The sequence below is a fragment of the Ptychodera flava genome, chromosome 17 (assembly GCF_041260155.1).
Source record: "Ptychodera flava strain L36383 chromosome 17, AS_Pfla_20210202, whole genome shotgun sequence".
In the NCBI taxonomy this organism is placed as follows: domain Eukaryota; kingdom Metazoa; phylum Hemichordata; class Enteropneusta; family Ptychoderidae; genus Ptychodera; species Ptychodera flava.
Genome location: NC_091944.1, coordinates 3108869 through 3136455, shown reverse-complemented (window position 1 = coordinate 3136455; position 27587 = coordinate 3108869). Strand labels below are relative to the sequence as shown.

The following is a 27587-nucleotide window of genomic DNA, read 5'->3' as shown; positions in this document are numbered from 1 at the left end:
ACATGTTTTAAACAATTTTATCAATCATCGAAAAATAAATACATTCACCAACGTTTGAATAATAAAAATGTTTAATGATTTGTAAAGATTCACATTAGGAACGAGCCAGAATCAAATCTTTGCAACTCTGTTGCATGTTGGGAAGGGTATTTCCCTGAAGATGGAGGATGGCGCTTTTCAAATGAAAACACAAGGTTAACACTTCCTGGTCCGATATATAGATAAGCCTTGTGGATTATCCCCAAGTAGACTAGCAACCCCCAGTGGTGTATTTAGACAGTTAAATCATGGCGTCGTTGATGTACACGGTCGTAGTTTACTTCATTTTACATGTAATCTCACCGTGCAAAGGTAAGTGTTTTATGACTTTCGAGGTCAATTAATAATACTGTGATCCCAGACTGCGATGCTGTAATCGTTTCAGCAGCTTTCTATCTTATTTCGTGACTCAGTAGTAATATGACATGACCATAAGCCAGATTTTGTCACTTCTTCACACAAGGAACACTGTGACAGATTGGTGACAACAGACACGCACCATAAATTATAATTTATATAGTGCGATATCGTGCCGCCAATACTTCATCATTACGTATCCAAAGCAATACAGTATATTATACACATCATTGCAATTTGCGTGATGTATCTGGCTGTTTTGAACCGCTCTCTGCTGCATAGAGTTTCGCAAGGGATTCACATGCAATAACCAGCGAATAGAGCCATTCATAGAATTTACCATGAAAAACAGCTTGATAGTTGCGTGAAGGTCTTGTGTGCCAGTATTCTGATTTGCTTCAAAAGTCCAACCTCCGGCAGGGTTCAGAGTTACTCATCCAAATTTGTCATTCAAGACTGAATGTCACCCACAATTATGCTTCTGTTTTAATTGTATGGGATTGGAGGTTACATTATTGCATTTCCAAGAAGCTGCTGATGTGCAGTGTGCTCATAAGGTTAGATCTGATTGGTTGATTTTCACTGTCAATTTAGGGAGTCCAGCCACCCAATTGGATAACAGCTTCTGAGACGCTGCACATCAGTCCCCATGAAGTGAAAGGGGTACAGATGAGGCTGAGGCTTGTGGATAGGTGATGAAGCCAAATAAAAGTCATAGTCTTTGCTAACCTAATAATAATATTCATTGTTTCGGTGAAAAGATTATAACACATTCCACTCTTGCTTGCTCAACTAGCTAGGTTAAGGCAAAATTTGAAAGTCTATTAAACATCACAGAAATAGTGTGATTAGATGTAAAATTGACAGCAGAGGAGAATGCAATTTAAATTTTCAAAATCTGTTCATCAGAAGTTGATTTATAGCGATTTTCCTGAATATTTTTTCTGTATTAATCTGGACAATACACTAGTTAGCTTGAACACACAAATACGGCCCATTAAGACAATGTAGGGTTAATATGGGGGTTACTCGATGTAATGACTTGAATATTTAAAAACTACGGGCCTTATGTCTACCTTCTCAGTGTAGGTATTGATTCTCTTATTGAAATTCTATTCTATGGAATAATTTTAAATAAACAAATTAGCATATTTGCATAATTTTGCATATATTATTTGTTGCTTTAGTGTATTTATATATGCATAATTTTTCATCTGTATATTTTCCTTAAAGGTACACATGTGGGTTTAGCGTGTTTTGACACTCACACATCAACAAGTAAAACAAATAAATTAATTTAAATGATTTGATGTATACAAAAATAAACAAATAAATATATGAATATGTAAATAAAACATGAATATGTAAATAATATATTTCATTGGAAATTTAAAATGTAAATAAAAAATGTATTGGGTTGATGTTATTTTTTAAAAGCTGTTGTAGTGTACTTTAACAAATTAAAACATGCATTTATTATTTAATAAAAAAATTGAAAAGTTTTCTGGCCAATCAAAAATATTCTAAATATAAAATTTTAAAAAAGTAATTCTGATGCTATTATTTTCATCACATAATCGTTGAAAAAAAATACTACAAATTCACAAAATCAATAAATGAGCAAATACTTCAAACTAAAAAATCAAATAAATACCAATAATTTTCGAAAAATTCCCCAATAACTACATTTTTTGGTCAAGTTTTATCTCAAGAATGTTTTAGTTTGTCAAACGCGTGCCCCTTTCCATGGACAAGTATGGGAACAAAGCACGACGCTCAACATCACTTGGCCACTGCGCTCAGAAAGCTTGACATCCCCCCGACAGTATTTTTTCAATCTTGATTCCGCGTGTAATTTGAGCATTAGATGTTATCAAACTAACATATTTACCTAAAAAAGTGACCATCAAATTCAAAAATCAAGTTACGAAAATGATTTGTGGCCAAAAGTTTGTCTGAAATGTTTTGACTATCGCCCGCTGCGTTTCCGCAGCCGGAATCTACTCAGTAATCATATCAAAATAAAGCCCTACGTCTGGGGAAACTGGATCTGTGATTGGTTTATTTGTATCACATGCCATTCAACTCGGAAACGGTTCCGGAAAAAAGCGAACCATACCGAGAATAGTTGAGTTCCGGGGCCGTGTATCTGCACTGACAGTGGCAGCGCACCCGTACATTTCCAAGCCAGATTTTCAATGCTCTCAAACTAGAAAATGTACAAATACTTTCCAATACTTAAAAAAAACTATTATTCTCTCGAATTAGTGCCTGTAGGCTTCAATATTTGCTATTCTGTGGAAAACTGAACCGTATTTTCAGATCAGTGCGGGCGAACAGTGGGTTGTCCAATGAGTCACGTGACACTGTTTGACCTCGCTAGCTCAACATTTACATCTTGTGAATCCCAAAGCCAATCCAGTAAGGGGCCATATGGTAAACACAACTAATTGTGTTTCGCTCCAACCCCTTCCCCTCTAAACGAAAGTTTGGAAGTGTGAAAATCCAACCAAGCATCAGGTCGCTATGACATCACCCATGCACTACCACCAAAACAATTGTTACATTATTTTACACTTGCACTGAACCACATGTATGTTAATCTGTAAGACGATTATGGTGGTGTGATAGCCTTTTGTTTTCCATTGAAATTGTAATCTGCTCGGTAAATTTTCTTATGAGACAATCTGGTGCCAACACAGGCCTTTAAAAGAATGCTGGGTGCAGTGCCGGTTTGTTCTTTGCGGTAGCTTCTCATCCTCTTTCTCAACTGTCTATGTACATGCTAAACAATATAGTGTGATATTTTACGATACATAAAGAATGTAGCGAGATGTTGCAATATTGAAACGTATGTAATTTTTGCATGCAGTAATTGAAATACAGCCAAACAGCCAAACCCCCCTCGTAATTGCAGAAGTTGCATTTACCGTGGATGTGTTTTAATTATCCAAGGCCCCTCTGTATAGACTGAAGAGCACATGGCCCATTCTGAGATAGGGTACAATTCAACACTATTTGGGATGTGTTTGTATTTTTTCATCTCCAAACACCCTTAGGCAAGCACTGATTCATACCTAATGGGAGATTGGCCCCACATTATTCAAGTATGCTGAGAACTCGTCATAACAAATTTTGAATTTCAATCTCAGGATCCCTTGATCACGCTCTGCATCATTATGAAACACTCCATATGGATGACATCAGACACCATGTTGTCAAGAGAGATGTAGACAATACAGCAAAGGATGTGAAACAGCTGTCATTTTCAGTGCTGGGAAAGGACTTCAAGCTCCACCTGTATCAGCATTCCAGCATCATGTCCAGGAATTTCAAGGCATACATTGTCAAGGGTAATGGAGACAGAACTGAGCACACGGTTGATAAAGACCTGTTATACCATGGGCACTTAGCAGGTAAGTACATCCAAGATGTGAAGAAAACCACCAAATCTCTTGTTTGGGCTACCAGTTACGGTAATATGCTCATCAAAATGGCAATTCATATATAAACCTTTTTCAGTTAATTTCCTTCCTCCAGGAAACTTTACCACTCTTTCGAATTCAAGAATGAATATCTGGGGTCATATTTCAAATTTTGTTACCAGAAAAGCAAATTAAGTGTTTGAATTTCAAAATGGCTTGAATACCTCTGCTAAGTCTGGGTAAATAAAATGGCCAATTTTCACAAAAAGAAGATTGTGAAAACATCATTTATTCCACACGTTTCAAACACTTTGGGAGTGCACAAGCAAAACTGCATGCAGGATCACCAGACATACTTTCATATTGGTCGTCTGGCTTCCAAAAAATTTACAGTGAATTTCAAAATAGATTTGAGTTACAAGTACGTGTTAGGGTGATTAGAAAAGTGTTTCTGGAGATAGAAAATAACGCCACCTGCATTCATTATCAACGTTCTCCTTCAATAAAGTTTGCAACAATTAAACTGAATACGATGTTCACTGTGCCACAGTCAAGATTGTCAGTGTTGCTGCACTCCCATTGAAAAATTCACTGGAACATTGACTGCTTGAACATTCTTATTATTGCCTTTATCACATTTCCCGTCGATGAAACTGCACAGAGAATGCTAATGCTAGAATTTTTTGTGGTACAGTGTGTACAGGTCGGTATAATGATTGGTATTTCCTACACTGAACATGTTCTATAAGTGAGAACAGTGGACGTCGTATTGAGTTTAATCGTTGCAAAATCTATCAAAGAAGAACGTTTGCAATGGATGCAGTTGATGTTATTTCTATCACCAGAAACAGTTTTCTAATTGCCCTAACACGTTGTAACTCCATGCTATTTTGAAATTCACTGTAATGGATCATTCAAGTATGTTAGGGATGCAGGGATATGAAAGAGCTCTCAGAATGGATTGCTAATGGATCACTCATGTCTCAAACCAGTATGTCAGTCATCAGGCTCAGTCTCTCCTGTTTATTTATTGAGTGAACTTTAGTTTACTGCCATGTTGATCTGATACCTTCACTCTGATCTGTGAGTTTGAGTGTAGAATTGATACACAATGTATGCAAGGCCTGCTTTGTAGAAGTGTTTTTCATGATAATTTCCATTCTCAGACAAGCTGAAAGTCATTGATAATTGTTACAATTTCAAGTAAACTTTCAACTATTTAATGTGAAACTTAAAACATCCAAGCCATCTAAATGGCAAACTGCAAAAGTTTTTCCAGTGTCTTGGTCTCCCAAGTTGTAGATCATAGTGCATCAACACTGCATCGTAATGAAGTAGGCTCATCAGAAATCATCAAGAATAGATATAATAGGTTAAACCCAGAAGTTGAATGGACCATGGTACAAACTAAAACCACATCTTAAAACGCCCACAGAAATGTTTATTTCTGTACACTTTTGTACAAATGGGTTGCTTTGTACCACCATCACGTGATCTCTTTGGCATAGTAGTGTCTAAAGAACACATCCTGCCCCTTTATTAGTAGAACCATTTTATATACATACTGGTTTATTTACATGAATGAATGAATGAATGAATGAATGATGAATGAATGAATGAATGAATGAATGAATGCAGCATTGTATAAAAATGAAGTGAAGTTTGTTCTGCCTGTATTGACAGATGAATCCAATACACATGTCAAGGCAATGATTGAGAAGGATTCTCTCACTGCGACAATAAGGACAAATGAAGATATCTACGTCATTGAGGTATTAGTAATCAGTTCATCTATTTGAATCATGAAAATCTTCAGATAACTTCTCAGTCATTTAATATGTTAAGGAAAATTCATAGTGTGATAAATTCTTGTTGCAACAAGTTTGAAATGTATACTAGAATGCTGTGAATGTGAATCTCTGGTGAAACCATGAACAAGTGGTGAGTCTTTTGCAAGTAGGTAAACGTACTTGGTAAAGCATTATTTCAAAAAGCGCGGTATTCTCCACAGCAAGGAAAAATGACTGGACGTCCAATTTACATAACTATACATAATTTGCATATTCTTTAATATGTTATTTAACATATTAATAGGTTGCTCAAAAAAGAGAGGGGTGGCCCATCCCTCAAAAAAGAGAGGGGTGGCCCATCCCTCAAAATCCTCTCAAGGAGACCCTAGGTAAGGATGAAAAAGTGACCTCTAAAGGTAAAATCAACCAGTATTATGTTTCATAATTGTCATATGGTATGCACCGCTGGGAAACAATGTGAAAGAATACCAGTCTTTACCAGTAGATGAACAGAGATATATTGGATCTGGAAGTGCCAGATTTTGTGATTTCAAGAGTGGCACCAAATGGACTTTTCCATGTTTCCTCTGTTTTCAGCCATCATGGAGACACATCACAGAGGAACACAACTACACAATGATAGCGTATCGTAATTCTGACGTGAAGTTCAACCTGACAGAAGATGGCAAGGGAAAGTAAGACGCACCATGCCGTGCATTTCATATACATGTACTCCAGTTTCCAACTGGAATTCCATGTTCAGATTCTTTGTTTCCATTGAAATTCCGTGTGGTAGTTTTCTCTGATATCCTCAAAGTTACACACCACTACTGATGTCTTATACCAATCGTATTTTGTTCCGTATTATTGTAAGAGTAAAAACTTAATTACCAAAAAATAATACTTCAGACACAAACACAGAAAAATTGTGCATATAAATACCAAAATGCTACAATCAGCTGTGTGAACATACATGTACATCAGATTCTGACCAACTGGCAACTCAACTTGTTCTTGCATACTGGAAAATGGAGTCGCTTTGTCTTATGAGGAAAAAATTAAACAAAATTGGTGTCCACTATTAGATATTTTGAGCACCTCAAAAAGCTCTAAAGAAACAGACTTGGGTATAGCATCGATAGCTGTAAATTTTGTCATGTTTTTCATTGTTCTCTGTGTTTTGTATGTAAATACAGTTCATTACACTACTCTCAAAATCATATCAAAATGCCTAGAGTATTCAGTGATCAAACACTCCTGTGTGTATACATGTAATGACCAGTGTTATTATGACAATTGAATTTTTCACTGACTTCAGTAGTAGTCATTTGTCAAGGGTAAAGTTGCTTATTACACAGCGAACAAAGTGTAGTGCTCACAGGGATAATACAATAAGTAATGATATTTTAGGAAGAGGAGAAAGAAGGCACACATTTGTAGGGTACTTCTCTCTGAGAATAGAAATACTGTAGTGACAGAGGTTGACCACTAAGAATAGACAGTGGTACCAGAATTCAAGATGCTTGGGAAGAGGAGTAAAAAAAATATTTTTAGAACAGAAATAATGAAGATATTGTCATAGGCTCAGGCTATTGACTGTTTAGACAGCAGAATGTAAGCTACACAATATCCATGGCAACTGTGGTTCTGTGTATTTTCAGTTTCTGTGGTCACAGTCATCATTTACCAGAAGAGCTTCAAGAGGAATATGAGAGATACAGAGAGCCATGGACATTCATGCCCAATGTCAATTACACTGGTAAGAATTCACTGTTGATCACATGTAATAGGCAAAGGTGATATACAGTTGTGGTTTTAGGTAGTATGTGACTTGACAATAAAAGTTTCAACTCTTTGCTCAAATTTTTGTGATGAAATGCTCAACAACAAATCTCTTACCAAATCAAGAATAAAAATCTTGGGCCACAATGCAAAGTTTTGTACCAGAGAAACAAATTACCCAACATTTACCAATATTTTCAAATTCAAAATGTCACCCACCGAGGTTAGAGGTTAAGGGTCATGAAATTTAGTAATCCAGGCCAAAAAGATACTCAATACTGATTCAATAATATACTTGCTTTGCAGGTAGTAAACATCACAGAGCCAGAAGAGCTGCAAGCAAGGATACCTGTCCACTGTTACTCATTGCAGATTATAAATTCTACAACAGTATGGGAAGAGACGATGTTTCAAGCACAGTCAATTACATGGTATGGAGATGGTCCCTCCACTAAGGGACTGTTGTATTGAGAATAGAGCAGAGGTTTATTTGAACATCTGAATTAGCTATGCAAGCGGACGGATCTCTTGAAAATTGATTTTCTGCGGAAAGAATAGTGTCTACAAAGTTATGCATTAATGAATGGACTGTCCTCCATTAGTGATCAATAATTTGATCATATTCTTCAGATTTAAATTGTACAAAGTTTGAAATAACACTGTCTTGTTTTTAGCTCATATTTGGTTTTATATATAAATACCAAAAAGAGCTTATATGATGAGTCGGTGGCGTCTGTATGTCTGTATATTTGTGGGTATGTATGTGCGGATGTATGTCCGTCACACACAAAGGCTCCCATACCGCCAAAGCTACCGTCTCAGTATTTGGTGTACAGGTAGATGTAGGGGTTGAGATGTGAATTTGTTCAAATGAAAACATCAGTGTCAAAAATGTGCAAATGAGGTAAGAAAAAGGGAAATCCTGCAAATGTGCAGGAGTGGTGGCAGTGAACTGAATCAGCCCACACATGTGAATAAGAGGATTTTGACCTTAAACCTATTTGTATGCATGGTACCTATTATGTTTGGGAGTGGTAGCAGTAACTGAAACAGCTAATTGGTCATTTCCTGTCATTGTTTATGAACTGTGACATATTAACAGACCTGCTGAAACCATGGATGTCTATTTTTGTACATCCATGGTTGAAAGATTCTCTGCTATACATGTTGCTAAAGTTGACCTTCAGTACCTAAAGTTTTAGACCTTGTTTACTTTTGTCATTCTTGTTTTTTCTGGTTTAAATATTTCTTGTTGTTTTTCTGGTTGTACTGTGCAGAAATTGTCATAACATCAATGTATAATTTTCCTGCACTGAACAGATAGAAATAACACTTATTGTTGATCTTTGGTATGTACCAATTCTGATCAAATTTGAGCGACACCGTATAATTGCGGTATTTTTTTTATTTTTGATGTTTAAATTTGTCAGTGATGGCAGACTGCTAAGTTAACATGTACACAAGAGTATGGAACAGTTTGATTGGTTGAACGAAAAATGTATATGTGTATTTGATTGTCAATAATAACAGTGTTAATTGGTAAATACAAATTATGAAAAAAATATCCTTAAATTACTCTAAGTACCAAAATAAATATTATGAAGAGGAAGTTGAGAAAAGATAACTTTGTTGGACATAAATGTCAACAGGCTAAGTTCATTGGTATTTGTACTGCACAACAATAGCAGAATACAGGAATGGGGAGATTTGACCCAATTTTAGATTTTGGAAATGTACAGTAGGCTACAGAAGCAGGATGTGGTTTTTAGTACTGTCCTTAATGGCACTTGACCTTGATACCATGGCTCATAAAAATTACCCGTGTTTATATTCAGTGCAGATTACATTGTGAATAAGGTTTTCTAAGTGACAGAACATTTCTCTCATATTCATCTATCTTTCTTGATAGACTGTCAGATGGTAAACTTTGAACAGACAAGTGGTATCATGACAGCATGTTACAAACACTGCAGACTGAAATCAAATGATAGAGGTTGCAATTGCAGCATTTGGGTCCATAGGTCATAAAACAAGAAACTTGTCTGAACTTTGGTTAGCAGCAACCAATGTTGACCATGCAGTGAATATTTAGTAACCAACCATCAGTGTAATTTTTCCCATGAAGTGAGCAATTCTTTCTGTATCAAGACTTTTAAAACCTTAACATTTCACAATTACCAGTTGGTGCTATGGTCAGTGATACTGGTGTATTCAGGATAAGTGTCCAGTTGGTAAACATTCATGAGTTAACTGTCTACAAACCATTTCTTTCTGTTTTCTACACAGATTGGACTGGTGGACAGAGTGGATGCCATTTACAGAGCAACAAACTGGGCTCAAGTTTACCATGGATACGGCTTTGAAATCAGTGAGGTAGATGTAAAACGTTTATAGTAGCACTTTGTTTCTCACTTGTTTTCACGATAAGACAGCTAATACTGGAATTGTGGAATGCTACTATTCAGTTGTGCAAGTAATGGCAATCCCTCCTTCAGGACTATGAGAATTGTGTATGTATGCAAATCCATAGATACTGGCTCATTATCAGTGGTGATTAATATTCATAGAATATTTAAATCTTTCACATGTCATATTGCAGCATAATACTTTCCAGCCCAAAGTCAAGTCTTCATTTCTTCAATGATCCAAACCTTGGATGTCCCACCATGTAACAGGGCCCTCTTGAGGTGACAGTCCACAACCTTTTGTTTTGCTTTTTATTCATACAGATTCTGGTGCACACAGAGGCAACATATGTACCACCAAACAGCCAGCACTACAACATGGAGAAATCATCTCCATGGGATGTATCAGATCTTTTGACAGTAAGATAAAAAAAATGTGAAATTCATTGTGGTTCTGAAATCATTTTACAAAGTATTGTACAGATTGAGCAGTGTCAATTGACAACATTGATATTTTTGGATAGGAAAACTATGGTAAAGTGGTGAGATCAAAAGTTTAACTGACAGTAACCTTTTGAATAGCTTGCATTATTCAGACAGTTTCTGACATTTTTTTACACCTAAAGAACAAATATTCCAACTCAAATTTTAACAATAGTTCATTGTTTACTGTTTTTGTGGACCAATTTGTAAATCTGAGGAGGAAATTGTGTTTTCACACTTTTGTTTTTGTGAAAATTGAAAATTCACTTTTTCCCAGTAAAGTGAAAACAGCCATTTAGAATTTCAAATATTTCTAAATTTTGGGTAACTTGTTTCTCTTTTGCCAAAATTTGCTCTTGCCCCTTATATTTTATTGTTGACTATAGAAAAAAATGATGAAAAGTTCATAAAACAAGTTTAAGCAAAAAACGAAAACTTCAGCGTCAAAGATTAATGTGATTTTTTTCATACAACATATTAATCCAAATAGAGGAGACTAACTTTTTTTCTTGCAATGGAAGAATATTTGGCCAGGGACAGAATTCACAAAGCAACAAGACAGATGGATGACTTTTTGAAAGCCCATAAACTTGACCCAATAGACTGCGGTCTACTTGTTTAAGTGAATTTTTTACTTCAAATCATAACTGTGAGTGATGTCCTTCTCATTAACAGCTTTTTAGTGTCCACGATTACAGTTCAGCCTGTGTGGCACACCTTTTCACATTCCAAGATTTCCCAGGGGGCACGCTGGGCCTAGCCTATATAGCATCACCAAGACCTGGTGTCCAGGGCGGCATTTGCTCACCACGTAAGACCGATTCTGTCTCCTTTTGTCTATTTTGCAGACGTTTAGTGTTCACGACTACTCGTCGGTGTGTCTGTCGCATCTATTCACGTATCAAGATTTCTCTGATGGTGTGCTTGGCCTCGCTTATATTGCAACCCCTAGAACTTATGCAGTTGGAGGAATCTGTTCATCGCGTAAGACTTACTTGTTTTCAGCGTAATCTTCCCATCATTTCATTCATCGGCTGTTTTGCTTTTCACTAACAACTGGCAGTCAAGTTATGTTTGTCATCGTTATCCTTGTCATGTTGTGCTAGAGGACAACCCAAAACTAGAAATTCTACACCCCCACATTGATGCTGAGCTTATTAACTAATTTAACTAATTCGTGTAAAAAAATTTGCTGCTCTTCAAGATGTAGATCAAGGCAACTGTAAAAAAATGTTTCTTTCTTGAAAGTATAGGCACTACATTATTGAAATGTAGTAATTTTCTTTGCCTTGGTGAAATCACAGTTACTTAATTCATATTCCTATGTCTGTTATTCCTTATTTTGTGATGCCATTCAGTATTATTTTCAAACATGAGTACCCCGTTTCATTTTTTTCCAAATATTTCCAAATATTTCAACTACGCGATGCTAATACTGGTGTGTGCCATAGATTTGTGTTGTCCGCTATCACACAATTGTATATTTGATGTGTTTTGAGTCCACATGACTGCCAACAGTTGTTGCAGGTTAGAATCCTTCTTGTGTTGTAATGCATAAAAGTCCTAACATTTACAGTATATACACCTTCATTCCCACTAACAGGCATCCTTTACTCTGTCTCTCCATCACTCCAAACTAGCATGTCACTTTCTTATGGATACGTACATGTACAAGAGTATCACTGAAAATAAAGCTAATAAAGTTGCAATGTCATTTTGTAACATTGATTTAAAGATATTTTCTTTTAGTACCATGAGTTGTTTATATTTGATATTGCAATTATGTGATATAAAAAGTGATGAAATTATCAGAAAAGTTTACAATTCAGTGACTATGGCAGTAGTTCAGATGTAGTGAGATGACTTGCAGCTTAATGAGAACAGCAAAGGGCAAGCATAGATGGAAACATCGCTATCTTTATATCTGATCATCAGATTTGAATCAGATTGAGGTCACACAGTACTTCCTGTGGACTCCTTTGAATATTATCAAGTAGAGATTGATGACAGCCGCTCAAAATCAGTAACCGTCATGAAACGTCAGATTTTAGTTTTACCGAGAAACACCTCTGTCTCCAGTTTACATTGGTACTTATTGGCCACTACCGTAGAGTTATAGATTAGGTGTGTAAGACTTGTAACACAAAGACAATACTACTGTACAGGGATTCTGAAGGATTCCATGTGGTAGCAAGGAACAAATTTGCAGGGAATGTACTGAGCAGGATAACTTTGGTTGTGCGAGGGTCGACACTTGCTGTCACTCAGAATCTGAGTTAAAACCACTTATGATAAAGTGTGGATAAATAATTGTTTGCAAATAGAAAAATGGGACATGTGCAAGTGACGACTCATGCTGCAGGAGCTATAGAAAAGTGATGAGACCCTTAATCAGCATATCAATAGGTTTTACATCAGAATTCCTTGCAGTGGTGGCAATCTCATTTCAGTGGTGAACCCCTTTATTGTGCTTTGGTGCAACAGCATGATTGAAAGATAATTTTGTTTCATGATACAGGGTGTAATGGTGCCTGTTTATCACAAAACACAACACTACTGACGTCTAACATTATCACATAGATTCCTTTCCCCTTGCCATAACCCTGAGTGACACTGAGTGTGGATGTGACTATTTTGCAGTGCATGAATTCAGCTTCCAATGTGTATGCATGATGCCGTGCCACTTTCCCTGTGTGCTGTTTTAGTGTGGTGTTGTCCTTGTCTAACTTTGACCCTCTCACCACCAATGGTACGGTCCAACAGTGGTGTTGTCCTTGTCTAACTTTGACCCTCTCACCACCAATGGTACGGTCCAACAGTGGTGTTGTCCTTGTCTAACTTTGACCCTCTCACCACCAATGGTACAGTCCAACAGTAGTGTTTTCAGTTGTGAGGTTGGACCTGTTTACAAAGAAATGGGAGGAAACGGGGGGTTGGGAGTGTAACTTGTGACATGTTGTGCAATATGTTACATGTTATAAGTTTATCAATCCAGTGGTTTACCAAGCATCTAGAAATGTGTCCAGATGGATGCAGTATTTGCACATATTTCACTTGTTTGTAGACAGCTCACTTTCAACTTCAATAACAAATTTCACATCAGCTGTTAAAAAAGAAATATTCTTCGAACTACAAAAATTAATATTAAAACTTTTAAGAATCTCAAAACACATGTATGTTTGTGACTGTAGTATTTACTTGTACTTACATTTTATTATACAATGTCATACACCTATTATTGTCAATTTACTTGTCAGAAATGCTTTTCAGTGTTAGTTTGAGTATCAAGTATTTGGAGCGCTGTTCAGTTGAATTTCCAAACAGAACACAGCTTGCTTTGCTTTACAGCGTACTATTCAAGCAGTGGTAAGTTGTACCTGAACACAGGTCTGACCACAACCATCAATTGGGGTCGTCGAATTCTGACCCAAGAGGCTGATCTGGTCACTGCTCATGGTGAGTCCTGTGTATTGCTTCATTCTGACACCAGTGTGTGCAGACCAATGTTTTTACCATGCAAGGTGCTAGCTGACAATCACATGTGGATTTCATGCAGTTTAAAATGAATACTTTCATCTTCAGAAATAATATACTCTTTCATGTTCATTTGTTTTGGGCCAATATTGATGATGACATGTATCAGAATGATTCCTTGTGGTTATATTATGCCTCACGACCGTTAATTTGGCTTTCCTCTCGCCCACAGCCATAAATAAACGTTAATGGTCAGTGCGGAATCTGTTATTTCAATTATATTATCAACGAACCCCGAGAAACTGTCAAACTTTACAAAAATTTCCCGTGCGAACAACAACAGGGCCCCAGAACCTGTCAGTGAGTAGTGCGCACGCTGCAAAAATTTTGCAAATCCGAAGATATTTTTGAAAAAAGCATCTAAACTTGGCCCACAAATGCTCCATTTTATTTTGTGGTTGATTATGATCTTTGTACAAATCACAATTTTCGTTTTAGCTGTAAAGTTACTATGTTTACGATATTATTCATATTCATGGGCATGAAAACAAACCATTACTGTGTATTTGTGGGCAGTCACGTGGTTCAGCCAATTAAAACGCAATGGACAGGGCATGGTAATATAATTCACAATCAAGGTCCAGAGTACATGTCTTATGATCAACTTCTTCATCAAACTGATCTAAAGAATTCCTGAATATACTGAAACTATGAATCAACAATGAGAGTATCATAACAAAACTGCGTTTTCATTTAAACATTTACAGAACTACCAATCGCAATACAAAGTTCATCGACTTGTTTTTGCTAAAAATACATCTGAAATGGTTCAGCTATTGGCCAAAAGAACAGCAAATAGTGTCATACCTATGGATAAAGACTATAACGTACACTCAAAAATCAAGCACGGTGCTGCATTTTGAACATTTTGTGACAAAATTACTCTCCTAATGATACTGCAATATTGTCTGTTTGAACAGTCTTTGTACTCAGACGAGGTTTTTTTATCATATTTTTCTAGTCATAATTCCAAAGTATATAGCCGGTTTCAGATTAACAGGAGATTGAGTCATTAAAATTTTGCAACTTTGTTTGTTCATCTTTTTGTTTGTTTGTGATCACGTATTTATTTAGCTATTATTGCATAGAAGGACATTTTTCACAAATTTTCATTTTCACAACTTTTCTTGTAAATATTTATGTTAATATGATCACATCACTTCCACAGAGTTAGGACATAACTTTGGCAGTGAACATGATCCTGATACCAATGAGTGTTCACCAGACCAAAGCTTAGGTGGAAAATTCATCATGTATCCAGCGGCAGTTAGTGGTCTGGATGACAACAATAAGGTGAGGATTGGTTGAATATTTTGTAAAAAGATTTTGGTTTTCCTTTCTCACAGTGCCATAGTCTTTGATCGTGATGTGAATACTTGCTGTTCTTTCACATGTCATGTCTCTACTTGGGATCAAAAAATTGTCTAGGGTTGTCGGGTGAAAGCAAAGCTGCAAAAATTAGATAAAGTGTGGACATTAGCGTGTGTAAATTACATGTATGTCTCTTACTTGAGCAAGATTTTAAATGTGGTTAAGAAAAATATGGATACATTGATGCTTCCTACAGTATCCTTTCTAGTGACTGATTGAAAAGTAGTTTATATATTACGTCGTATAACACTAGACTGGCCCCAGTTGCTTTGCTTCATGTTCACCCAACAATATATGTAACAGCCTACCACTAACATGACAGTCTGCTGAAGTTTATTACTTCAATTACTCTGTTTTGACATTTATATGCCCACAGACTTTGAGCAAGTCTGTATAAAACTTAAAAGGCAAATACATGTTTGACATTCTTCACTTTCCCGGTAGGTAAAAGTGAAGTAAAGTGTAGTCTAACTTGCCCTTTTCCACAATATTCCACTCCAGCCAAAAATTCTTGCCATGTGTAGCCTTTAGCAAATGAAATGTATACTTTAACATACAAAGATCAAAATATCTGTACAATGTTCTCTTTAACTTGTCCTTGCCAATCATAGTACAGAAAGGTGTTATTACAGTACTTTCTGATGAAAACAATTAGTTCTGACCAAATGACAGATAATACCCATGATTCAATTCCTAGTTATATTCAGTCTGTTCACCCCGATTCCCAGTGTACAGGTCCCTCATCACCTTTTGTATCAATGCCTTTGGGCCAAACCATGGTGTGGGAAGGGTGAATATGCTGTAAACCTTATGTTACGATGGTAAAGATGTGAATCTTGTCCCAGTTTATCCTAGTTGAAGACGTTAATTTGTAATGTGGACTCAATTTTTTTTTGACTGTGCATTTTTGTTTTACAGAAATTTTCTCACTGCAGTGAGAGATTTGTAGGACCTGTTCTGAAAGCCAAATCCAATAGATGTTTCACCCGTAAGTTAATCCATGATATTTTGGTATGTTTCAGCCCTCAAACAATGTGCTCTTTATGCCATTTACAATTGTAACTGTACGTTTGATGTGATGTCACTCAGTTTTTCATGTGGCAGAATTTCTATTTACCACTGGATGTCCAAGAAAAGTAATACAGTATTTTACACTGGAAAATCCAATTGCAATCATTTGGCAAAAATCAATTCCTCATAGGAATTACATTTTATCATATTTTCATCCCCTCAGAAAGGAGCCCTGATAAAGCATTCTGTGGTAATTATCTTGTTGAAGATGGAGAAGAATGCGATGCTGGGTTAGTTGGACTGGACAGTGATGATGAATGCTGTGACAGATATTGCTACTTCAGACCCGGTAAAAGATGCAGGTGTGCATGTGACCTTTGACCTCATAGCGTTTTGTCCTTCTGACCTTTGATATCAGTTACGTCTTTTGCATCATTTCAATAGAAAATAACATCAAAATTGTGAAGATATTTATTTATGTTACAGTTGGTTGTATTTTCTTTCACTTCTATATGTATTTTAGTGATGCCAACTCAGCATGCTGCAAAAACTGTGATTATGCTCCAGCTGACATGCCTTGTCGAGAAAGTGATGAATTAAACTGTCTTGATGAAGCCAAGTGTCCGGGAGGACAGGCAGAATGCCCACCATCAGAACCAAAAGCAGATGAAACTGATTGCATTGAAGAGTAAGTTGTTCAGTTTTTACTACACATTTAATACAGTGTTCCCACTACCTACACAGTAGATCACAGTGGAGACTACTGATTGAATCATTCAGCAAGGAGATCCGTCCAGTCACTAAATTTCATGATACTGCTCACATGCTCTTTTTGACAAAAGCAACTGACAACTTTGTTCAAGCTTGGCACAATTGCAAATACAATAGGCAATCGGATATAATCTATAACCATCACAAATGTGTTGAACACGGAAACACACATGGTGCCATTACCCAACCATGGTGTGTTTTGTGAGTACTGTGGTCCATTTGAATGCCAGATTTAACCTATTGATGTTGTATGTAGACACTGGTGGCAAATAACAACACACCATGACACCATCAATGAACAGTGACTCACATATTCAGTTTCTTCTCCTTTCAGAACATGGCAGTGCATTCACTTCACATGATGAAGTTTTGTTTTTTTTCACCCAGCAATTTTTTCCTCATCTGTTTGTATTATCCTCTAACATACAAGGGTTAGTAATTGAATACAACACAGCCAGATGCAGTGTCTTTAGATTTAATCAAAATTTCAATCACAGCTAAATAAAACAAGCTTTTTCATTTTTTTTTTCAGTGGAAAATGTTTTGAAGGTGAATGCCGGCCATTCTGTGAAGCAAGGGACAAAGTGTCATGCTTATGCCAAGACCGTAAGGAAATTATCAATTCTTGCACCAACACGACTCTCAACTGTTCCATTTTACAGCCTTTCTGTATTGCTGATCTCCTTGAATCAAAATATCACATCAATCCTTGAAATTATATTTTCTATTATTTGTAGTCAATTTCAGTACCAATTTTCTAAGTCTGCAGTCATAACAGAAAACTCTTTGTAACAATTTCACAGTGTTTCATCCAGGATGGCATCAGCAGAGGATTTTCCCCTTTGCCAGAAAATTTAGGGGGGATTTCACCTGTTCATGTGTTCTACTTGTATCTCTAAGGTGTGACGGGCACCATTTCATGGGGGGCCCTTGACAAATTACTGGGGGGGGTGTCAACATATCAACAAAGGGTGATTCCGCCAATCCCCCTGCCTAGATGAAACTTCATTTCTTCAGTGCAAGATGCCACTGTGAGGTTAAGGTAGTATGCACCTCAAAAGTGAAAGACTTTTGCTCAAACATCCTCAGCAAAATTTACAGTAAACCCTTCTCTTTTCAAATCAAGAATAAAATTCAGGGGTCACCGTGTAAGGTTTGGTACTAGAGAAACAAACAACCAAACATTTACTGACATTTGAAATTCCAAAATGGCCACCATGCCTGTGGTATCTCTATGGAAGGAAATTAAATTTTCAATATTCACAAAAAAGAGACTGTGAAAATTTCATTTACTCAGAGAATTTCAAAAAGAGAGCCCACACAAGCATAGAATCAGAAAAGTATTGTAAAAATTTAAGAGGCACATTCTATTTTAACACTTTCACTGCGTAATTAATTTTTATACGTGCATTCCTGTGCGTAGTTTTCTATGGGTATATAGCCTTATAAATATTTATTTACATGCATGTGCTATATCTTTGTAATTATTTGAGTATTCGGGACAATTTTTTCAGTGAGTATTGCAATATGACAGAGCATCATAAAAATGCACAAAAGGTCATGTGACACGCCTTGAAGATCACGTGATCATGGCGGCCATATTGGATTCTACCAAAAAAAATCAAAAAATGTTGCATTTTTTGTTATTTCAATATATAAATGTATTTTTCTCAGCGTAACACTTTAAAAATTACCACTTACGTTTTATCAACTCAAATTCAGTAGGAGGAACACATACGCTAAAACATATTCCACGTAAATGAGATTAATATGCATATTTATTACAGGTTTATCTTCAAACAACAGGTATCATCTGACATTCAAAAGAGAGCTATGTTCTATTTACGCTTATATACTGGTAGCCAGTCCGATGTGTAATTGTCATTGATAGATTGATGTCGTACAACATCCACAGGATACCCCATCAACGTTTGTGATGTCAGTCATCGGTCCTTTGTCGCACTTTGTCGCATGCTCAGATTGCCTACCTTCCTGTCAGTGTCTTGCTCGCGATCTCTGTTTTTGCTCAACTGGTTTGGGAACATATTCAAGTTCTGTATTAGAGTTGTAATTTGAAATTTGACTTCCGCCATCTCGTCGAGTCGTCAGTTCAGTTTCAAGATCAGTGACAATTCCACTATTAGTGTCTAGAAAAACATGCTCAAGGGCTTTGTCGGTGTTAAACTGTGCCCGCATCGCCATTTTTAAATACCCTCTGAGAGAAAAACAACAACCGATCACACGATCCTTACAAATCACGGCCAAGAAATGACCGAATATGGCGGCATTTGTTTACAAATTTGGCGCGCATGCTCATTTAGGTTTGACCTCTACCTCGTATACTACGCTAGGCTTGAGGAAATAGTCAACAAACATGATGTAGATCAAACAAAGCCAACGTATATCGAACGCAAATAAACGCGTACGTTCTTGGCGCGTTTACGCGCCTCCCGCAGTCTGGCCGTTGGCGCAGAATGCGCCCTCCCGCGGTGAAAGTGTTAAAAGGGATGGTGTCAAATGAAAAAATGAATAACACAGAAAAAGAAGCAAGGCTGAAACCATCATTCTCCAACCACTAATACTGAAATTTTTTCATGCAAAAGTGCTCTCAGAGGTTTCAAAGAAATTTAATTCACTGTAGATACCAGCTTCACCCATGTTCATGTGACTTTAACAAGCGAGGGCGCTGGGCAGTTGGGACATCACACGATGTAATGTAACTTTCATCAATGTCCACTCTGATCACACTTGACCAATAGAGATTTCTTTTTCCTCTCTTCAGCCACCAAGGTATGCATGCGATGTTGTGCTGACCAGGGTGCCGACCCCTTCACAGACTGTAAAGAATACACGGATGAAGAAGACTTTCCAGAGCCAGTCACACTGCCTAACGGAATACCCTGCGGAAATGGATTCTGTAATCAGGTAAGAAACTCTTGGAAAATGTCACTTGTCAAACATCCTATCAGACTGCTGAAAGTCAATCTGACAATGAAGGTAGTGTTTATAGAAAAACAAAAACTCACAGTTGTGTGAACTTTCCATGTAATATCATAACATTAACACATGGGAGGTACATTTCTCTGCTAGATATTTGTCAAGTTGAATCCAGTTAGAAAGTTTGACAAATGTGTAGAATGATACTGAAACCATACAGTTCTGCAAGACTACGTATACTCTCTTTGATTTTCAATATCAAAGATATCACTTCAAACTCAACTATTGTCCTTGTAAAAACTTTCACACCAGAAGGACAGCAGGCCCATTTTCCTTGTAGTATTAATTAGAGCCTCACTGAGGGTGCTTTCCATGATTTAAATATACATGTACCACCTAGAATGGTGTTAATTTGTACTAAAGCTTAGCATGGCTGGCCCCACTATACATGTACAGCAGTTATGGCCAAAATTTACAAATTTGTCAGAAAACCTGATACTTACCATTAAAATAGAAATTCAGATGTTATCTAATTCCATTTGTTTTCACCAGGGTATATGTGAGAAGTCCACCCAGGATGTTGTCGAAAGATTCTGGGATGTCATCGAAGACATCAACATTAATAGTATAGGTAAGAGAGTAGCAGTATGAAATAACATGACAAATATTTTTCTGAGTGAAAAAAAGAGGTCATGAATTTTATAGTTGAGCAGTTCACATCCTACCAACAGCCTCTCAGTAATATTTGTTTAGAAAATACCACTCTCTGCCCTTTTGAATGAATATACCTATATTTGATAATTTTTGTGAGTTTAGAAGAACATCAAAATGTGACACATACATGTAAACATTTGTTGATGTGAAATCAAATAATTTCTGTCATCATCACAGACAGAAACATCATATTCAGAAAAATTTCACCAAAAGTTAGCAATATTTACACTCACACTGTGTAAATATATACTGGATATGCTTTGTAAATTTGTAATGTTTTATTGCCATGCAGAACAGCTGTGTTTTTTCTGTCAACATTTTGACCACACCCTACCTGCCTTTCTTACATTTTTTCTGTTCACAGCGAAATTCATGGAAGACAACATCGTTGGAACTGTGATTGTCTTATCTCTGCTTATCTGGATACCCTGCAGTTGTGTGGTCCACTATGTGGTATGTAGTAACAACCTTGAAAAATGGGAGTTATTGCCATGGAGACTGAAACCATGACAGTGGTATCTATGGAGACTGAAACCAGAACAACACTATTGTGTAGTTTCGTTACCTCCTCACTTAATTTATCTTTGACAATATTCTGGCTCACATGATCGTAGAAATTTTAAGAAGATTAGTGTTAGCCCTTATGCACACTGTACATCCATTCCAGTGTCAGGATAATTCAAGAATCCCTCCACGTAATGGCCCTAGTATGTGGTTGTTTTCATCTCTTTTGAGGAAAATAAAACAAATGAGAAAGCTACTTCAAACTCAGCAATTTTAATGTAAAAATTCCATGGAAGTGTCTTTGGCAAGGCTGTCACCTTAAATTGGTGTTGTAGTTAAATAAATATTTTAAGTGTCATGTTGTTGTAGGTGTACAGTTCAGTGAAAATCTGATTGCTTCTGAATGCATTTTCATCCATCTAAATTGCACATACAAATATTTCTTTTTATATAAGAATTTTTCCCCTGTTGTTCAGTTTTACAGTGAAGAAAATGTGTTGAATAGAGCTTAAATAGTTATCACCCTTTCCTTAAAGATAATAGCATTTTGATTTACCACTTTTTTCAAAAAAGTTTAATCTGTTTACAGTACGGTATACTGTACAGTGTGCCCTCAGATACTGTGACCACAAAATTTTGCTTTCACTCTCAATTGCAGGGCTGAAGTAAAACTTCACAAATGTTTATTTAAGCCTCATACAAACGCTGGCTATTCTGTCTCAATGCCAGCATAAAATCTTCCCTTATCCATGTTTGTCCCATGTCTTATCCAACCAGCAAAGGATTCTTTGTAGGGCCCAACATTTCCCCAAAACAGGACTACTGTGTATTGTAGAGTACCGGAATACCGTAGTTTACAATAGTGTGATGTGATTATAAATATTTCAGGGCATGCAGATCTGTAAGGGACTAATGAAAAACTGTGAATGTTTCAGTGTAAGCTGGGTCTTAAGGAAGCTTAGGTATCCATCCAATGGTTATTATCACATCAAAACACTGGAAAGATCCTTGAAATACACCAGCTGTTTTATGCTGAAACCAGGCAGCTACAATAACCCCCTTTCTCCTCTAATGCCCCCCCCCCCCCCACTCACTCACACACACACAACCATAATCATCATCATTATCATGTGCAAAATCTGATGTATGGTAATTTCTAGTTCACATTGTACATAAATATGGAATTAAGCATACATTGGTTCTTTGGAAAGTGCTGTGATTCCCAAAATTGTCATCACAATCTTTTTTTTTTTCTGTCATCACCAGGATACCAGACGAGAGAAAGAGGCTGAAGAAGCAACTCAGTGGTTGCATCCAACGGTAAGACTATGTTTCTGAAAGACATGACAAACAAACAATTGAGTATCATTGTATTCATCAAAGGTCATCATTATCCAGTGTCCATTTCACCATGGTTACCGCCTCCTGCAGGATGTACCAAGGTAGTCCAGAAGAGGGACTTACATTGTTGGTCTGTTCTGATCAGAATCTAAATAAAATAAATGAAAATAAATAAACAAAAATAAATAAATAACTGAAAAAAATCTCATGAAAAGTAGTAGTCTAATTATGTAAACTCAAAGAGACGTTTCTACTTAATCATTTTGTAGTATTTACCACTGTCGTAACAACAATAAAATTCACAATTAAAATTTGTTAACATTTGTCCGTCAACTCAACCTTTTCAAGACTAAATATTCCAACTCATTCCATCATTACATACAGAAAACAACCACAACAATCAGAATATTTTGATCATTTCAGAATCGAGAACTTTTCCGTCCACAAGATAAGAAGAATGTGCTAAAATACAAACCATCTTCACAAGGTCAAGTTCGTCCACAGGAGATAGAGTTTGAAACCAGGATGTAGCGGAAAGTCTAGAAGGAAAGAAACTACCTTCAACCCCCACCCCCACCCTACTTTGCAATAAGAAGAGTTGTAAATCCCCTTCATTTTACAATGGTGTTGGCAAATACATGTACGAGAAAAAGATGAGTCTTATGTAGTGTACAGATGTTGATGGACCCTGAAGACCATCAACTTCCTCACCGTGGATGCAAATATGAATTTTTACTCACATTGCCGTTTTGACAACATTTATTATTTGTCGCTGTGAATGTCACAAAGTGTATCCTGTAAGTACTATAGTCAATGAAAACTTGGTGCAAGAACTCTGTGCCCAATACTCTTTATGAAAATAATTTGTATTTCTCAGGGGGCCCCTCGATTACAAATATTGAAAAAGGACCCCTTAGGATTATCTTAATTGTTAAACTCTTCAGTCATGCTGAAAACTTTGTGTAATCTGCACTGCTCTTCATGATTATTTAGTTCATCAAAATATTCCAGCAATACCTGTTGCTGAGTTGATTCCACCAGCATTAAAAAATTTTGCCTGTACTCGGGCAACATGGTAAATTCCAACTGATTTAACTTCAAAATTCAGTCTTTCAGAATATTGGCTTTTATGATTTAGCACAGGTGACCAAGATATCTTTCTGAAAATGACTTGATCTTTGCTGTTCAAAGCACAAAGTTGAAACAGTTTGCTAATGAAACACTAAAACATCTTTTGTGTGAGTTTGTAACATAAAATCTCAAATCTTTCCATAATGAAGGATATTTGGTCATCGAAAAAGTGTGATACATAAAATTTTCTGTTGAGAACATTCAACCAATGAGTTGCTTCCATAGCAAAATATCACGCCAATTTCATGAGAAAGAGTTTCACACCAACATATGATAATGATTGGTCTGAATCAGACCATGTTGATGAAAGAGTAAGAAACTCAAGAATGCTTGCACACATTAAATTCATTGAAACAGTGATAGTTGATTTAGCCCTCCCATTCTGGTACAGAGATTGTAGCACCAGCATGGATAATTATAACTCTGTGACTCTTTAGCTAGTTTAGAATTGTCAATGCTGCACTACAGTCTGTGTGTGGAGATTGGAGCCCTCCCTTTCACAGTATTATTTTAGTGAAAGCTGTTATTTCCATCAGCAGGGTTGTACCCATTTACTGAAAAATGGCGTTTATTTGAAGTATTTATGATCCGACAAACAATGAAACTTACTCTAGGCTTCCTTTTCTGTATATAGAGGCTGACACATTTAAGCTTTTCCCCCTAAATTTCCAAAAAAAACGGACCAATCTAGATAGGGGACAAGTAGAATGTTCCAAACGACAAGGAATTCAGGGGTGAAATGTTTAAAGATGTTTTGTAAATGTTATAAATATTGTCTTGAATGTTCACAAGGTATAAAGACGTTTTCATCTATCCATCTTGGAATTATTGTTACTCTGAAATCCTATATGTATTACTTTTTGTTATTTCACAATTTTCATACATATTTACTGTATGTTTAATGTCATCATTAGGCACAGGTGACTAAGAAAAGAAAAAAAACATCTGTATTGGAAAATAATTTTTGACATTTTTGTAGAAATACAGGTTTTGTAGAGAGACTAGGTGAAGTTAAATTGTTTATTAAAGGCAAAAACAAAAACAAATTTTTCAACTTTTCATGCCCTCCACAATTGTAAGTACTTGTGTTGTGAGCACACAAACAGTATACTTTGGAAGGTGTGTAGATTTTATAAGCTTTGGAAAGTTACATGGGTTTAGTTATTGACCATGTAGATAGCAACTCTATCAAAACGATAAGTCTCTCCAAGGTGTTCTTTAGCACCTACAGTAGGTTTCAATTCAGTGCCACAACTCTGTATGTGAGACAGATACATTGTATGAACAATGTAAACAATGAGCTTGGGTGTCACCACACATTTCAAAGTCACTGACTCATTGATTAATTACAGTATTAAAACCAGCATTGGGCAACTCTGTTTGGACAGATAGCTGAACAGTTGATTGCACATGATCTACAAAGTAGCTCATTTTAGGAACAATTACAGCTGAATTTTAAGGGATGTGTTTGCTGAAGCTAAAACTGTCTCAAACACAGAGTTGTGGCACCGAATCCACTGTAAAATTAAATTGTGCAAATATGGGAATGCATAGGTTATATCAAGACCAGCAGTGAGAGAATTCATGAATATCTTATGATGATTAAGATGATGGTGTTAAGATGATGATATTGATCATGAAATAGAGGATGTATCATGTTGATTTTGGATGCTGTGTTGATTTTGAGAAAATTAGCAATGCAACTCTTCTAAATGTGATTTTTTGCCGTCTTATCCAGATTTCATTATGCTATAATATATACTCACCCTTTTGAAATTGTATTTATTGTTGCAGCTTTAAATGTAAATATTCAGAAGCACTTTACCAATACAGGTTATGAAATATCCAATATTGATGTCATGAAATGTCCAATATTGATGTTTATGTTATGAGTCATCCAATATGGCAACATTACTCTGTGCATATTGTCACAGACAAAGAAAAAACTGTGATATTATGACAATTTCAATATGGCTGACATGTCACTCTACTCTCACCAGGTTGTTCAGTGATTATAGTGTTACCATTTTCAAATCACCTATAGGGTGTTCAACAACTGAATGCAGGTAATGCTTTCTAATTTAATTGCGATAGCCTTGCTTTGTACTTACTTCCTTGGCAACATATTCAAAAATTCACCTGGATTATGAATTTATCACTCATGTTTTTGGTTGCTACAGCAGAAGTGTAACATAAATTTTTGCATCAAAGGCAATTACTTACTGTTGTAGATTGTGACTTGATAGTCAGGGCTATCAGTGTTTGTGATTTGGCTGACAAAATTACCCACTACTTTTCACCCTGATTTGTTTAACCTTTGACCCACTGCATTGCATGAACTCCAGGAACATATTCTTTGGGTTAATGTGTGACAGTGTCTCAGAGGGTTTTAGGCAATTGGTTTGCTGAAACCCTTTGTCTTTATTTAATTGTTTCTAAATAGCCATTTAGCTACGCAATAGTCTGAGTTTAAGACTCATTAAGATGCTTCAAATAATGGCATAAGGCTCCTTAAGATGCTTCAAATAATGGCATAAGGCTCCTTAAAATGCTTCAAATAATGGCATAAGGCTCCTTAAGATGCTTCAATAATGGCATAAGGCTCCTTAAGATGTTTCAAATAATGGGAATATACCAATCAGATATAATCTTCTTAGACACTGCACAATGCAAGAGTAGGTCTTGCAATAGCCTAGTGCATGAAATGTGACCAATATTTCAGCAACATATCTGCCTCATATATTCCATTTTGTGTTAGAGGGCTTTTTAGAAACAGTGTCAGAAAAATATTGAAAACCTTTTCCAGAGTTTGACAGCTCATTAATCAGATTCAAACCAATACAGGCAGAACAGACTAGAGTTTTAACTTTGATCAGATTCAGTAATTCAAGTCAAAGAACATAATAAGCTTTGAATACATTTTTGAAATATTGTCAAGTAAGAAATCCTTAGTGTGACTGAGGTAGCAATCTCCTGCAATATTCTCTTATGATTAGTAATATAAGCCCTGGCTGAATGTACAGTTATGCTGTATTTATTGATTTTCAATATGCAGTGTCCAGTGAACTAGGATAACTAGTTTGTGTTTTTTTACCTAGTAAAATCAGAAAAAATCAAAGTTTGATTTTATTCTCCAAGTTTTACAGATTTGCTGTGATCATTTTTCAACTTTTATATTACAAGTTTGAAAAAACATTTTTCGTAAATACAGATCAAGATACAAATTAGTAGGAACATGTTTTCAGATATATTTTACAACGGCAATGAAAGAAAGTAGCTTTTTTTATCAAAGAATTGTAATATTGTCATAAATAATAATGTCACAATTGTTTTGGTGCCAATATTTCTTTTGAAAACATGAAGTTGTAAGATAGTGTCAGAGTGGGTGTCTAAATAACCGATCGACAATTTACAGTAATGATGTCATTATGAACAATAGGCAAATGTTAGGCTGGATAGAAATGATTTGGAGTTCTACTGCTCAAAATCGTGTCCAAAATGATTTTTTATTTGTATTTTAGGTGATAACTTTGAAAAAATGTTCAAAAGTAATGAAACATTTGCACCAGTGTCGTGTAAGATTGTGTAAAATAAATAGCACTAATGCTATCAAATACAAGCACCTTTCTTGATTCTTGTTTGATGTGTGATTTCTACATTTGTTTCACTCCAGATGCTCTGACACTTGGAAAAGATACTCAGACTTCATCTTCTAAGGACTCATTGTATCAAGTTGAGTGAATGTAGTTTATACTTTTTTGTTAATGTGAAATCGAAATTCAGATTTTCCCAAGCACGTTAAAATAGGATATAGAGTCCTCTTTGAATGTCCAGTATTGGTAAATTGTTGGTTAGTGCAATTGTTTTTCTTGTCAAATACTCGGTATAATGACCTCTGGTTTTTTATACTTGATCATGGAAAACAATAAACACGATTGGAACCAATTTGGGATAATTGGATCTTCATATTTTTCAAATTTTCCGCAAATTTT

The 27587-nt window shown here is 36.1% G+C and overlaps 1 protein-coding gene across 2 annotated transcripts; it reads left to right on the top strand.

Moving 5' to 3' along the window:
* Positions 1-122: 122 nt before the first annotated feature.
* Positions 123-27214, top strand: LOC139115164 (ADAM 17-like protease). 2 transcript variants are annotated; one of them, XM_070677084.1, is made up of 20 exons: positions 123-351; positions 3549-3812; positions 5505-5593; positions 6209-6306; positions 7273-7370; positions 7700-7824; positions 9680-9766; positions 10123-10218; positions 10957-11092; positions 13630-13737; positions 14984-15108; positions 16105-16174; positions 16421-16559; positions 16721-16885; positions 17501-17574; positions 19751-19893; positions 20458-20536; positions 20984-21072; positions 22390-22443; positions 22888-27214. In XM_070677084.1, exons 1-20 carry the CDS (start codon positions 288-290, stop codon positions 22993-22995), a joined length of 2211 nt encoding a protein of 736 aa, XP_070533185.1. In that variant the 5' UTR covers positions 123-287; the 3' UTR covers positions 22996-27214. The 2 variants fall into 2 exon arrangements, with proteins under 2 accessions (XP_070533185.1, XP_070533184.1); XM_070677083.1 differs by lacking the exon at positions 10957-11092 and adding an exon at positions 11130-11265 and having other exon boundaries at positions 133-351.
* The last annotated feature ends 373 nt before the right edge of the window (positions 27215-27587 follow it).

Coding starts and splice junctions, on each gene's coding strand:
- LOC139115164 (XM_070677084.1), top strand. CDS start 288: ATGGCGTCGTTGATGTACACGGTCGTAGTTTACTTCATTTTACATGTA. Junction 6,307..7,272: donor ACAGAAGATGGCAAGGGAAA/GTAAGACGCACC, acceptor GTGTATTTTCAG/TTTCTGTGGTCACAGTCATC. Junction 7,371..7,699: donor GCCCAATGTCAATTACACTG/GTAAGAATTCAC, acceptor CTTGCTTTGCAG/GTAGTAAACATCACAGAGCC.